The sequence below is a fragment of the Callospermophilus lateralis genome, chromosome 16 (assembly GCF_048772815.1).
Source record: "Callospermophilus lateralis isolate mCalLat2 chromosome 16, mCalLat2.hap1, whole genome shotgun sequence".
NCBI lineage: Eukaryota > Metazoa > Chordata > Mammalia > Rodentia > Sciuridae > Callospermophilus > Callospermophilus lateralis.
This window is the reverse complement of record NC_135320.1, coordinates 52991067-53005437: the sequence shown is the minus strand read 5'-3', so window position 1 is coordinate 53005437 and position 14371 is coordinate 52991067. Positions and strand designations below refer to the sequence as shown.

At 44.0% G+C, this 14371-nt stretch overlaps 1 protein-coding gene across 1 annotated transcript in view; it reads right to left on the bottom strand.

Moving 5' to 3' along the window:
- Ptdss1 (phosphatidylserine synthase 1) overlaps positions 1–14371 on the bottom strand; it is a 60446-nt gene that overhangs the window by 2133 nt on the left and 43942 nt on the right. Inside the window, exons 9-12 of the mRNA XM_076835662.2 lie at positions 12794–12859; positions 8524–8623; positions 1651–1719; positions 794–863 (exon numbers count right to left, since the gene is read on the bottom strand). Coding sequence (XP_076691777.1) covers positions 794–863; positions 1651–1719; positions 8524–8623; positions 12794–12859 — 305 coding nt within the window. The remainder of the gene's footprint in view (positions 1–793; positions 864–1650; positions 1720–8523; positions 8624–12793; positions 12860–14371) is intronic.

Sequence of the window (14371 nt, the reverse complement as noted above, 5' to 3'; positions counted from 1 at the left end):
AGCTGACATCAGCATTCCGAGGGGCTGCTGAATGACTCCTTGATCTGGGAGAAACTGTCCTTAAGAGAGTGGCCACCAACTCAGGATGCACACTAGTGTCTGCCCAGGGTGATCTCTAATGAGCTTGATGGCCCTGGAAGGACTTGGGAGGGCAATTGCTCAGGAGAATTTCCTTATTCTCAGGCCCCAAATTCTTTGGGCAATTCTGGGAGCTGTTTTTAGCATTCATAACTCTCTCCCCTTAGCCCTGCCTCCCCATCAGCTCATAAGAATGGAACAATGGGGCCTCTTTAGTGTCACTATTCCATAAATCTAATTCTTTCACATATCAAGTGGCCCCATTCTTTCCAAAATGTGCTCTTGAAAGAGGCTAATGGAAGTCCCTAACTACACTACTGAAATCCCTCTTGCTCTACTTGGCTCCTGGAAAAATGTGATTAAACTGATCCACCTCTTCCGAAAGTCCTTTCCTCCCAGCACACAATTCTTCTTAACTCCACTCTTGGGAAAGCCAAGAGGGAGAACATTCCCATTGGGATGCTTGAGATGGTGTGGACCTCGTTCCATCTCCTGCCTCAGGAAAGGCTGAGCCACACAAACCTCTTAAAAGCAAGCATCTCTGCAGATTCTGTGAACGCTTAACAAGCGACAGGTGGTACTCAATGAGCGGTCTGAGAACCTTTGAGGCCTAAGCCACCAACACTCAGAGGATGCCAACTGATCCCAAATCTACTGGGCCTTGCAGGGGCAGAGGACCCAGTAAAGTTTTAAACAATGAACGAAGCAACGATACCTTTTGTACCTTTCCTGTGATGCCAGGAGATGTCTGGACTGTAGGTGCCATCTTCACACTCTGAATAGGTCTAGAGAGAGACACAGCTTAGTGAGGGGGTTCAGGTATATCTGGGAGGAGCTCAGGGATCCTAGGCTGAGATCACCAGGGAGTAACAAAAACCTCATGACTGTTTCTGGGCTGGAATATCAAGGCTTTTCTGCTAGGACATACAGAATCACCTTTTAGAATGTGCCTTTAGCTCCTGAGACTAAAGATATGAGTAAAGGGTGAAAGCATGATTTTTTACTTTACAAAAACATTATTAAACCCATTCACACCTGTTCCCTACTTTAATCCTCCTATCTACTAAGAGGAGGACAGGGCAGATGTTTTGCAGATGGGAAGCCTGGGCTGGGACATAGAAGGTCTGCTCAAAGTAGAAGATTCAGGAATAAACCCAGCCTTCCCAGATTTTTCCAGGCCTCTCCCACTTTTTCCTTTTTTTTAAGCACATAGTTAGAGGGCTGGGGAAATAGCTCAGTTGGTAGAGTGTTTGCCTCGCAGGCACGAGGCCCTGGGTTCAAGCCTGGGCACTACAAAAACAAATAAACAAAAAACAAAAAAGCATGTAGTTAAGATTTAAATTCTTTACAAAAGGAAGATTAAAAAAATATTGACCTACTAATGAGGCCAGCCTCAGCAGGGCCAGCACTGACAAAGCATGAACTCTGACCTAGTAAGGTCCCTTCAGGGGTGAGATGGGGAGAGCTCCCAGGGGGCCACCTAGCCACCTTCTTCCATCAGTAGCTGGGAGGCAACCCTCCAAGAACAGGCAGCTATTTCAAACCAAGGCCAACTCTGCTCTCCTTCTGTACCTTTTCTCGGTGACCATAGTGCTCCGCATACCAAACCATGCCGTACAGGCAGAGGAATGTAGTGAAGGCCTGGAAGACAAAACAGTAGCACGAAGCTGCTCATAAATGATGATGCACAGAAGTTCCCCATCTTCTAGAACTTCAGGGTTTCAGTGCATTTCTGCCACCCATCTACGGATGCTGCTTACAAAATTGCTGGATATGGCAGAGATGGGACCCCAGGGGGTGAGCAGGGCTTGGGAGAGCGGTGAACACCCATTGCTTTTGATAGGAAAGATGATGAGGAGGCCGCAGTCACCCCGTGTGAGGCTGCTCTCAGAACAAGAGGCCATTTCAGACGTGGAAGAGTGTGGGATGCGTTTCCTAGCAGCTTTACAAGTTCCATAGAGAGGCCATGTGGGCTCTGGGCTTCTGATTTTCATGGCCCATCCTCTTCACCCTTCCCTATCACTGGGGAGGGTGAGAGGGGCTCAGCGTGGGGAAGAGGATTTCTGAATGAAAAGGAAGTTTTACTCAGCCGGGTCACAATGGTGCTTGAGGACATGGAGGACAAACATGTGTCCTGGCAGAGCTCAACAGGGCAACGCTGCCCTTGCTTTTTATGGCTTTTCTGTGTCAGAGGCCTCACCTTGACCCTGGTTCTTTTGTTTTCTTTTTTTAAGTAGATAGGAAACATAAAGAGGAAACAAATGCTCTGTAAGGCCCTCAGCATAATGAGAAAAGCTGGTCAGTGGGCACTCAGAGGCAGGGCCAACCTCCAGCCCTGTTTGCATGGCCATCCAACTGGTACCACACCCAAGATGGCGTGGGCCTCGTTCCACCTCCTGCCTCAGGAAAGGCTGAGCCACATAAGCCTCTTAAAAGCAAGCGTCTCCACAGATTCTATTCAAAAGGACACTCCGAGTTAAGCAAAAAAAAAAAAAAAAAAAAAAAAAAAAATGTACATACTCTTAGCCCTTCGTATCCATAGGTTCTGCATCTTGGAATCTACCAACCATGGACCAAAAATATTTTTTTTTAAAAAATTATGTTTGTATTGAACACATGCAGACTTATTTTTCTCATCATCATTCCCTAAGTAACTATTTGCATAGCTTTACGTTGTGTCAGGTATTGTATGTCATCTAGAGATGATTTAAAGAACACAGAAGGAGGAGCCATTGGTCAGGTGTAAATATTACTCCATTTTACATGAGGGACCCAAGCACCAGTAGATTTTGTTTTCCATGGAGTCTCCTGGAACCAATTTCCCATGGACACCGAGGGATGACTGTACAAAGAATCCAAAATTTCAAAATATGTCAAGAAACCAAAAGGAAAGTCTCTGGCTTCCTAGAGCCAGAGGATAGAAGAAGAGCAGAAAGAGGACCGGCCTTCCCTTCCAGGCTGCAAGTGAGGCCACCAAAACAAAGTGACAGCCCGAACTTCAGAACCCAAGCTTCGGGAGCCACTTACACCAAACCATCCCATTAATCAGCCTCATCTCTCCTGCTGGGTTTCTTGCAGATGCCTGTATACCTGTCATTACCTGTCAGCTCACCCCAACTATGGAAACAACTGTGAAATCACGGTGGGACCCTCTCTTCTTAGGAGAATAATTTAAGTTATTTCCAAGAATCACAGGTTCAGATCATTAGTTATTCCCCTACATTTTACAGAAGAGGAATTGAGCCTTCAAGAGGTAAACAGGCTCCTAAGAATGCACACGTAGTGCATGGGAAAACATGGTCTCTTAATACCCTTGGGTCCAAGTTTTAGAGATGGCTATTGATATAAACAAATATTGATTTTATGTCTACATATCTTTATATCTCTATCCACTCACCTAACTTATCCATTACCCAAGAAATAAAAGCATCATGAGAAAATTCACTGCCAACCGTATCTGCTCTGCAACCTATGGTCTGGTGGGTGGAGCCAAGACAGGTAGGGCAGGCATGGGCTGTGATCTCTCGACCCTGCAGCTTGGAGTCTGGTTCAGCCCAGTTCCTTTAAATGTCTGCAACAATTGCTGAGTGTTTGCTGAGTGCACAGTGCCCTCTTAAGTTCCAAAACAGAAAGGAGGCCCAGTGCTTCAGCTGGTGTGCCCCTCCACATCAACGAAGTGGGAATAGTGATGGTGGCAAGAGTGACATGGCGGCAAGAGAACATAAAACACAAGAGCCACTAATTCATTTTATATCAAACCCACTGAGTCTCAAGTTTCCAATTCTGTAAATATTTCAATGAAATTGATGAAGGTGCACTAAAGTGGGTTGGAAATCATAATAAAGAGCTTATGTGTCCTTTTTATATATTTTCATGCTTTCTTATATATTCACATATACATATCTTTTGTTTTCTTATATATACATACAAATACACACACACAAACACTAGTCATTTACCTACTGCTTTTCAAAAGAAGAGACCTCTACAAATATAACAATTATTTCAAAGTTACCATAAGTGGTATATTTGTTGTTCAACTTAAGTTTTTCTAGGTATTTCACATCTAGGACAAAATGGGTTATATCCATATGCAAGCTGGCACACTTCTATAGATTAAAAGAAGCTCATATTCTCCCATCAGAGAGTTAGGCAGTGAGTGACTATATTAAAATTATAAAATGAAAATGACTTCTAATTTCTAGCACATTCTAATACTTGCCCAGATTTCTTACACATGCCAACTTTAAATGTACTGTTTTCATTACATGGGATGAATGGCAACGAATAGACTACGTGTGTGATAGGTCCTTTACAAAGAGCAAAAAGGTCATCCTGGGCTTCATACAGGGGAGAGAGATTAGTTTCCCCAATCAGGCAATGGCTGTGGGGTGGGGCTGGGAGTGGGGTGGCATGTCACACCACTAGACTTGTCATTGCAAGTTCTGGCCACCAGAGGGCAGGAGCGCAGAGCTCATCCCTTCCTCAGTGCCAGACTTGGGAGGGCAGGTGGCAGCAGTAGGAGCTCTCTCCAGCAGCAAGCAGCAGACAGAGCTGGGTTTACAGAGGAGCCAGGCAAACGCTGGCAGGTGGCAGTGGCAGGTGCTTATCATCATGATGGCCACACAAAGGGCAAGCCATGGCTGCCAGATCTACAACATCACCTGAGTACAAGGAGCCCATTTTATACTTATCCCAGGAGACAAAAGCTTATAATTTATAGGTCTGCAGTCACACCTCTGGAAATCTAGGCATGCACCCACTTAAAATGTCAAGGCCCAGGTTTAAAATAGCAATTGTACAGATTTTGTTTAAAGAGGGGTGAAAAGGGGAGGGAGAAAAGAAAACCTTGCAGGGTGAGAGCTGGGCGTTTGACCGTGTGTGGGGGAGGCCATGAGTGTCAAAACTCAGCTTGGCTTCCATGGTGTGGGAATGAGCATGAGAATTTATGACGACTGATTGGACAACCATATCAATCAGCATACGAGATCTTTGCTTCCTCATTCATCTCAAGCTCTGTGTAGGTTCTTTTGCCAAGCAAGGGGAATGATTGGGGGCTTTTGTTTCTCTGAGTAGTGGAGGAGGGCAGGGTGTAACTTAATGCTCTCTCGTTGAATTATGATCCCCTCACTCCTGTGTTAACATCAATCTTGCTCATTAACAAAGGCTGTGGATATGAAAAAAAGCCAGGACCTTGTTTCCATGCTTCTTCAATCAGTAAATGTGCAAGGCAGTGGGGACCTGCTATAGTCTGGACCTTGAATCTCACCTAAAGGCTCCTGTGTTACAGGCTTGATCCCCAGCTTGGCTACTGGGAGCTGGTGGAAACCTTCAAGTGGTGGAACCTAGTGGGAAGTCTATGTCACTGCAGGGCTGTCCTTGGGGGGGACCCTAGGCCCTCCCTCTTTCCTTTCTTTCATTTCTTGGCCATGAAGTTGCTCCACAAATGCTTCCACCGTTATGTGCTGCCTCTCCACAGGCCCCAAAGCAATGGAGCCAGATGATCATGGATTGAAACCTCCAAAACTGTGAGCCAAATAAACCTTTTCCTTCTTTAAGCTTATTATCTATTTGTTATAATAGTAGAAATAATAAAGGACCCCTGGTCATCTCATCTGGAAGCCTCTTTTTGAGCCACATCCTTCTCCATGTCTCTCATCAAAGATCATGCCAATCTGTTTGTCTTCAAAGGATTCTGCTTGTCTCCAAAGTCCTGCTGTCCTATGGTTACTCCTTATGTGCCTTCTCACTTCTTAAATGTGTCTGCTCCCTGGAATCTCGTGCTCAGTCAGTTTCTCCTTTTGAGATATGTCTTGTACTTCTTCACCTAATCCCACCCCACAGCCAGTGCCTAGATGGGGAACCTAATCTCTGTAACCCTACACATGGACATGGCTCCTGAGCCTTCCCAGTGTTACTGGACAGACAGAATTGCCAAAGAAACAGATGCCTTTACCTGTAAATGTGAAAGGTCTCTCCAACCCCAACTCTAAACCAAGTGTGCTCCCTCTTTCATGGCTTCTCCCACATCCCCCAGTCTGTTATTAGCACAAACTGGAAACCCTGGAGCTGCCCTCAAGTCCCTTCCCAGCTATCACAAGAAAAGCATCCTATTGACCTTTGACCAACTCTTAAGCCAGACCTTTCTCTGCACTTCAACATCTCTGCTTCGGTCCCATCTCAACTACTCCTTATCTACTTCCCCGTAACACCCTCTAACTGCACCCCCAGGCCCCACCCATCTTCCCTCTAGACCCCCAAACCTGAAAGGTGTTCCTCTGGGACACAAATCAGACCACACTGTTTCTTCAAAAATTTCTGGGGTTCCACCTACAGCCAGCAAAGCCCTTCCTTAGCAGGGGGTCCTCTCCATCTCCTCCTCCAACTCACCCCCTTCACTCTTGCTCCTCCACAGACCACCATCCTCCTAAGCCACTGGCTGCTCTCACTGCCTCCGTCTGAATGTCTCACTCGACCTGTATGACTCTGTGCGTTTGTCTCTCCACTCATTCTTCCTCTCCACCCATTTGCAAAGCATTACCTACACATCAGCCCCTGTGCTCAAGACAGTGGGGGCACTGGGATTTAAGCGATTAAAACTTATTCTTTGTAATCAAGAAGTGCAAGGCTGAGGAGACAGGTGTGAATAAAATAAACTCCATCCACTGGGTATTTAAGGGGTCAGGACTTAAGGGTTATGTATGACACGCACCTGGGAGGCCCAGGAGGCACTGTGGTGAGAATGACCCTCTACCACTTCCCAGGGACCCTGCAGGCATCACCCTTTCCGTGGATCTTGTGGCTCTCTGGTTCCAGGCAAGGGTAGCAGCCACCTCTGTCCAGGCAGCCAGGCCACATTCCAATCCAAACCTGAGGAGTCTGTGCTGGAGAGAAATCTAAGAACCGCAGAAAATCTCCACGTACATCTGACACACACCCTGATTCCCTACTCTGGTCTCACTAGACAGAAAAATACTTTTGAGCATTAATTCTTTTAAGTAAAAAAGAGATATTGTTCTGTTCCCTGATATTGTTCAAGATGAAACAGGATGCAACAGGTTCAAGTTGCCAGGCACTGTTAGGATTCCTAACTCTAAAAAAGACTCCACAAAAAAAGGCCTGAATCATGATTAAGTCTCTACATCCAACCGCTGATTTATAGAAAATACAGAGGACAAAAAATCATGTCAAATTACAGGACAAGATGAAATCAGTAAAATTCAGACTGTGGGAAAATCTAAAGGGCAAAAGAGCTGGTTTCTTCAACAAGTGCGCTGTGAGGAAGAGAGACCAAAGGGAAAACTTCCTGACCAAGACTCGAGAGGCATGACAGCTACTTGTGAAGGGTGGACAGTGGTTCAGAGAAATTGTAAAAAACATGAAATTTAAGTCAAAATTAGTAACTTGAACACGGATCAGATATTTGATAATATTCAAGAATTATTGCTAGTTCTTTTTCAGATGTGACAATACAATGGTGGTTATAGAAAGTGAAAACAAAAAAGGCATTTTTCATTAGGATATATCCTGAAATGTTAAAGTTGGATCTGCTTCAAAAATACTTTGGGCTGGGGAGAGTGGAAAGGGCACAAACAGATAAAGACTGGCTGTGAGTTCGTTACTGCTGACACCTGAGGGGACATCTGCTCTCTCTACTTTCAAGTATCTCTAAAATATTCTAAAAAAAAAAAACCCAAAACATTTTTTTAAAGCTCAATTTTAGACACCAAGTAAAAACTCTTAAGCTCAAATGTAAAATGAGAACTCCTCTCTAAAATAATAACTTCAAGCAAACGAAGAAGTGCAGTGACAGAATGTGCAAGCTAGGAAGAACTTATTTCAAGGTTAGAGGAAAGCATGGGGACATTGGAGCTGGAGCCCTGGGCCAAGGTGACGGCCCTCTGGCCAACTCCCTTTCAGGCAGAGGTTCCTCTCACACAGACTGGTGTCCTCAAGTTGGTCCATAGGGCAGAAATCCCATGATCTGATCACCTTCAAAAGCTCTCATACTGTCTACCAACCATGTCACTTTTATACATGCACACGTACAAAGTGACATACAGTGATACGCATGTTAAAATGTATAAGCCATGATGATGAGATGAGAAGAGGCAGTCTTTGTCCTTGTCCCTTCATGGAAGTACTTAAATGCTTAGCACGTGCGGGTAAAGTCCTGTCCATAAAATAAGTGCATGGGTGCTGCCCCAGCTCAGGGCACTTATCTGGAACCTGTCAAGGCAAGCAAGATGCTGGGTGGTCATCTGTGTTTTATTCTTGAACTTCAGATTGATGGTCAATCTGGGGTTATTATAAGAACATCCTCCTCTGAATTTCTAAGGAAACCTGAAGCACAAGAGAACTTTATTCCTGTTGCTAACTTCCAAGACACCAGGGAGCTCAGCTAACACACCACCTCAGGTAAAAAAAAAAAACGCAGTGACTTACCACACAGAGAAGCCAAAGCACAACATAAAGTATCTGGGTCTTAGAGAAGAGATCTTGTCCAAATTTTATGCAAACAATAGCTTCCAGGAAACCAATGACCCTAATTAGATAGAAAACAAGAGGTTAAATATTAATTTAATTCAACTTTTCTTTCTTATTTACTTACTTTCATGGTACTGGGAATTGAACCCAGGGGTACTCTATTACTGAGCTACATTCCCAGCCCTTTTTATTTTGAGATAGGATGACACTAAGTTGCCTAGGTGGGCCTTGAAGTTGTGATCCTCCTGCCTCAGCCTGAGTTGCTGGGATTATAGACGTGACTTCCTAATTCATTCTACTAGCCACATGCATTACCAGAAATATGTACAATTGAATCAAAATGTTAAGTATTCACAAGTTTTCTGCCCCAGATGAAGGTGGCAGCTGGTACCCTACCAAATGACACTGTTCTAGCCCACTGTACTTTCTTTAGAATAATATTTTTCATCTTTTTCTTCTGCCCAAACCAAAATCTTGACCCACAGATTTGAACAGCTACAGGCACCCAGGATCATGTAATTCAGAGCCTCTCTTACCATCTAGGGTGGCCTCCTGTTTCAATGCCCCTGGGTGCCTTCTCTGGCACAGCGTACCTAGCACCTCTATAAAGCAGCTTACTATGCAGGGTGAGAGACTTCTAGAAGAGTCTCTCAATAACTTGAAAGCATTCATCACCTTCACTCCCAGCCTTCTAAGACTTTCTAGATTAAAATCCTCTGTGTTTACTGGTGATACAAACCTTTTAATCTCTCAATTTGGAAATGTTTCTAAATACAAAAATGGTAAAATACACTCCCCCACACACACACATACTCACACCTCTCTTCATGTTTTCCTTTAATTAAAACACTGAAGAACAACAGTAGACCTTTATAAAGACTCAAGAGGTGGAAGGCAGGAACAGAGAAGGTGAGGATATAGGAATGGCCATATATGCCCAAAGAGCCAGAAGGACATGACTTTCAGAACACTCCATTTTTTTTTTTCTTTTTAAAAAAATTTTTGTGTTCCTTGCTTAAGCCAGAATCTGGACATGCAGGAATTGACACACTCACCTTGGTCCCTGTCTACTGGCAGACACAAAGGTCACATGTGTCATGCTCTAAACAATGGAATGCCTGGAATCAGAACCACTTCAGTAAAGCACAGAGATTGACATTATCTTTAGAGAGCTGGGGACTGTCTTTCCCCCTAACCCCAACCAGACAAGGTTTAAGGAGAGCTGCTTTGGATCTATAAAGACCACTTGACCACTGCCCCCTCTCCCCAATAAAGCAGCCCATGCATTAGAAAGCATCATTTTGGTTGAGGAATACACGCAGAAGGCTTTTTATTGTCATCCTGAATTCTAGACAGTGATCATTTTAATGCCAGATAGAAGTTAAGACTCCTGTTGCTTCAGCCTGCACAGTGGTAGGAAGTCCATCTTTGACTGAGACTTCCTGAAGGACTCCTACAATGGGGATTGGGTCTAGGATACTGTGCGACTACCCTTAAGGCAGACAGACTGTCTGGGGTTTATTATGCAAAGTATCTGGATATTCAACCAGACTTTTCTAAAACGTGGTGACAGATGACTAAAAAGGGCAAGAAACACATCTTCCACTGTGACCCCTCCGCCCCCGACCCAGGTCACACCACTGAAGCATAAGTTTCTCAAAGTGATTTGCTTCCTTTGTCAAATAGAAATTTTAGGAAGCCATTGTTTTCAACTAAGCTCCTGCTGAAGGTCCCAACAGGCCAAGCTAAAAATCAAAATGGAGTCACTCATGCTCAAGTCCCAGGAGAGATAAAAACTAACCTTCCCAAACAGTCAGTTTTAGCTGGCATGATAATGAAGTTCCTTCTGCCTTAATCCTACACACACAAAAAGAGGTAAATGGAAGTAATCTGATGTTAACTAATCAGTGCTTTTCCTAATGCTGTCCTCTTGTCCCCCATTATAAGGAGAGGAACTTTGAAATGACCAATCCACTTTTTCCTCTGTTTCTGCTTTCTTCAGCCCTTTTCTGTCTGTAAAATCAACCTCTGCTTTGCTCTTTGAAATACCTGCTCTATTTTATAGAACAAAGTATTACCTGACTCTCAGATAGAAAATAAAGTCAATTAAAAGCTTTAACTGAATTGTTGTTCTCTCCTTTAGCATCTTATCTGGCATTTTTCTATTCCATTTCTTTTTCTTTCTTTCTTTTTTGGTACTGGGGACTGAACTCAGGGGCACTCCACCACTGAGCCACATCCCAGTCCTATTTTGTATTTTATTTAGAGACAAGGTCTCACTGAGCTGTTTAGCGCCTCACTTTTGTTGAGGTTGGCTTTGAACTTGCGATCCTCCTGTCTCGGCCTCCCAAGCTGCTGGGATTACAGGTGTGCACCACTGCACCAGGCTCTATTATTTCATTTTAAAATGCTGGTCAGGACCCATTCAACTGACTTCATAGCCAACTCAAATGTTTTTAAAGCCCAGTGCTTCCAAGTCAGCCACTGCAGGTCTGATTTACTCCTGGGTGTGAAGGAGTCTTAGCTAAACAGTTCTGTGCTTGTGGACACATCTCTGTGAGGAGGTGACAGCTGAGCCAAAACTAGAAGGAAATGAGAGGCCAGCTATGGGATTATCTGTAGCTGAGGCCCAGGCTACAGGCATAGGCAGAGCTGAGAGGCAGGGGAAGGGAGTCAAAATGGGCTCAGGTAATGTGGGTTTTGAGGGCCACCCTCATGTTTGGCTTTTAGTCTGGAGGGGCCCTAAAGGGTTTGGAGCACATGTGTAACCCAATAGGATTTACATTTAAATATGACCTTCTGGTGGCAGTTAGGAAAAGGCAAGAGCGGACACAGGGAGGCTCTAGCACTACCCAATTGAGAGGCCAGGGCAGGATCTGCACAGTGGTAAGAAGTGATGGGAACAAAGATGCACTAAACCCAACAGCACAGGGACTCCCTTAACCACTAGCCTCTGCCCCCCATCCACTAGGGGGAGTCCTGATCAACAGCAACCTTCTGGAAGGTTAACATTTTTTTCATACCAAGACTCAAATGGCAGTTAGTCTGGGCTGAGGCCAGAGGTCCAGGCACAGGGAGCTTGTGTTTAGCGGGCCAGCTGGGATACCACCTACCTCCACCTCCTCCTGCCCTAGGGTGGGGCCTCCCTCTGCACAGCTCTGCCATGTGCCCCTTTACTCAGTTCAAATGTAAATATCTGATTTTTCGGGTGGTGGGGGGTGTCAAGGGGGCCAAGTTGTAGGTCCTTGGAATTCAGAGCCCTCCCCTCATCTGGTGCCTGCTGCAATCCTTATCTTGGTTTTGCAAGGTTAAAAGGCAAATAAACATGTGGGCTTCCTGAGGAGCAGGCACTAGGGATCCCAATTTGGTACTGGTCTGCTGACCCTCAGCTCAGCCTGTCTTTGGCACCAGCAACACTGAGTGGGGGGAGGGGAAAGTGGCTGTAACTGGCAAGTCAAGGGTCAGGAGATCCCCCTTGAACAGAGCAGTCCTGGAAGCAGGGTTACCACCGACAATTGGGACACAAAAGCTTCAGGCATGTGAAGTCTGGATCTTGGGAACTCTGGCTGCTAAACGCGATGGTAAATGATTAATGTTTAAGTAGAGAATGACTTTCCTGAAACACTAAAAAGGGGCTCAGTTTAATGGGGGGGGCTCAAAATAGATAAGCCACAGTCTCCTTCATACTAAATAATAGCAAATTAAGATAAAGCATTTGTGTATGCAATAAAACAATAAATTATAACCATGTGGCTGTGTGAATTCTTTGACTAATACAATTATAGTTTGGTATACAGCACACAGCTGTCTCCAGGGGTCCTCTGCTGTCAAGATAACATGAAATGTAGGTAGGCCCACATCAGGATGAGGCCCTAAACTCAAGAGAAAATTCTCCGAGGAAATTCTACTGGTCCATTCTTTTTGTAGTTTATTTCATAAGACAAGGTCTGAGTTCTATGTGGCAAATATTCTCTGACTTCCTAATATTTTTTTTCTAAAAGAGAGCAATTTCTACACTATCTTTTCGATAATTTGCCAAGTAAATCAGGGAAGGAAATGTCAAAAATGAAAGATACATAAGAAACAAAACAAAAAAGAAAACAGCAAACCTTGTTCACCTGGCTTCATAGAGAAATGCACTGAGAGCCACTGAACACAGGCCAAGAAATACCACCTGAAATTTAGGGGCTGACATGGTTTTCACAATTCCGCAATGACAGATACTCACCCAAACACCCAGCACTGCGTTCCTACGCGTTTGCACTGTGTGTCGGTGAGGTAAGCATAGTACTGTCTGAAAGAACAAAGTTGGAATTCATTGAGAGCTTCTGGAAATTTCTAATTAAAATCATTTTGACAGTGAATGTAAAGAAGGTCCCACCTTGCCCCCTGTGCTCCACCTGCTTGGTCTAGTTCTAACTGCCTGGCTAGAAAGCCAGAGCCTACTCACACATTCCTACAGGAGACTGAGAATTCAGAGGAGGGGAGCAGAGTTTAAGAACCATACTGCTGGCCATGGTGGTCTTGACTCAGCAAGATTTCCTTGGCCCTGAGCCAGAGCAGCCCAGGCAGCCACTTCAGCCTCCCTCTGTGGAGGTGATCCCAGAGGGTCAGCTCCACGGTTCATTTGTCACCTCCTCTGGCACTCCTAGGACAAAGGTTGCTTTGATAACCTTTTGATATTTTGATGATAATCGAGCAAGAAATATTCACATTTTTGGCTCTCAGAAACTTATGGGACCCCAGCTGCATCTGTCACTGAATGCCAGTGACTTTGAATACTGCTGACGAGATCAGAAAAAGGAACTGAAATACTCAGAGCAGCATGGTAACACAACTAGAATATGAGCCACTGATGCCATTTTAAATGCCAGTTGCCATGTTAAAAAGATTAAAGAGGACAGATAAAATTCATTTAAATTATGTCACTGAAACCAATATTTAAACTGATATTAAAATATTATAATGAGGTGTTTTGTATTGCTTTTGTATTAACTCTGAAATCGGGTGTGTAGTTTATGTACATGGCGCATTTCACTGGGGACTGGCCACATTTCTAGTGCTCAACAGGCACACGTGTTGGGTGGCTGTCAAATAGCACAGTGCGGCTTGGATTCTTCTAAGTATCCCCAAATCATCCACCCCTTCAGAGGTAGCATCTGAACCACAAGCTCATCATCTTTTTTGGGGTAACACGCTTTTGAAGATTTGATGAAAGCTTCATAATAAGTGCACATAAACATGCACATAACCTTCTGCATTACACTGTGGGCTAATACCTCTTTACCCCAAAGACCCAAGGGAAGGATCCTTGTCATGAAGAATGCAAATTATCTTCTTACTTGACACATTTTCATTACCTAATTTCCATTTGGGGGTTCAGCTGATTGTTCTGATTGTACCCATCCCCTTATATTGCACCTTATGTTATCAAATAAAATAATGTTCACTCAGTATCTTCTCAGAGCAGATTTGTGTGACAGTTTAATCAAAAAGGAAGAAAATGGTGTATATGATTTATCCTGAATCTGTAAGATCTCTTTCCTGTGAGGGTCTGGCATTTTCTAAATAGGATCTGGGTTAAAATTCATTAGACACTGTTCAAGGAACTCATCAAAGCATTTATTCCATGAGAACTGCCTTAAGCAGTAGAAAAGCACAGAAAGTGGCTCATTTTTAGGCAAAAAAAAGAACTATATAGAAATTCATAGGATTTGGCAAAAAATTAGAGGGAACTCTTAACAAGTTCAAAGCATCGAATTTTTAGATTCTAGGTTTTCTTATAGAATATTTAACAATACTAAGA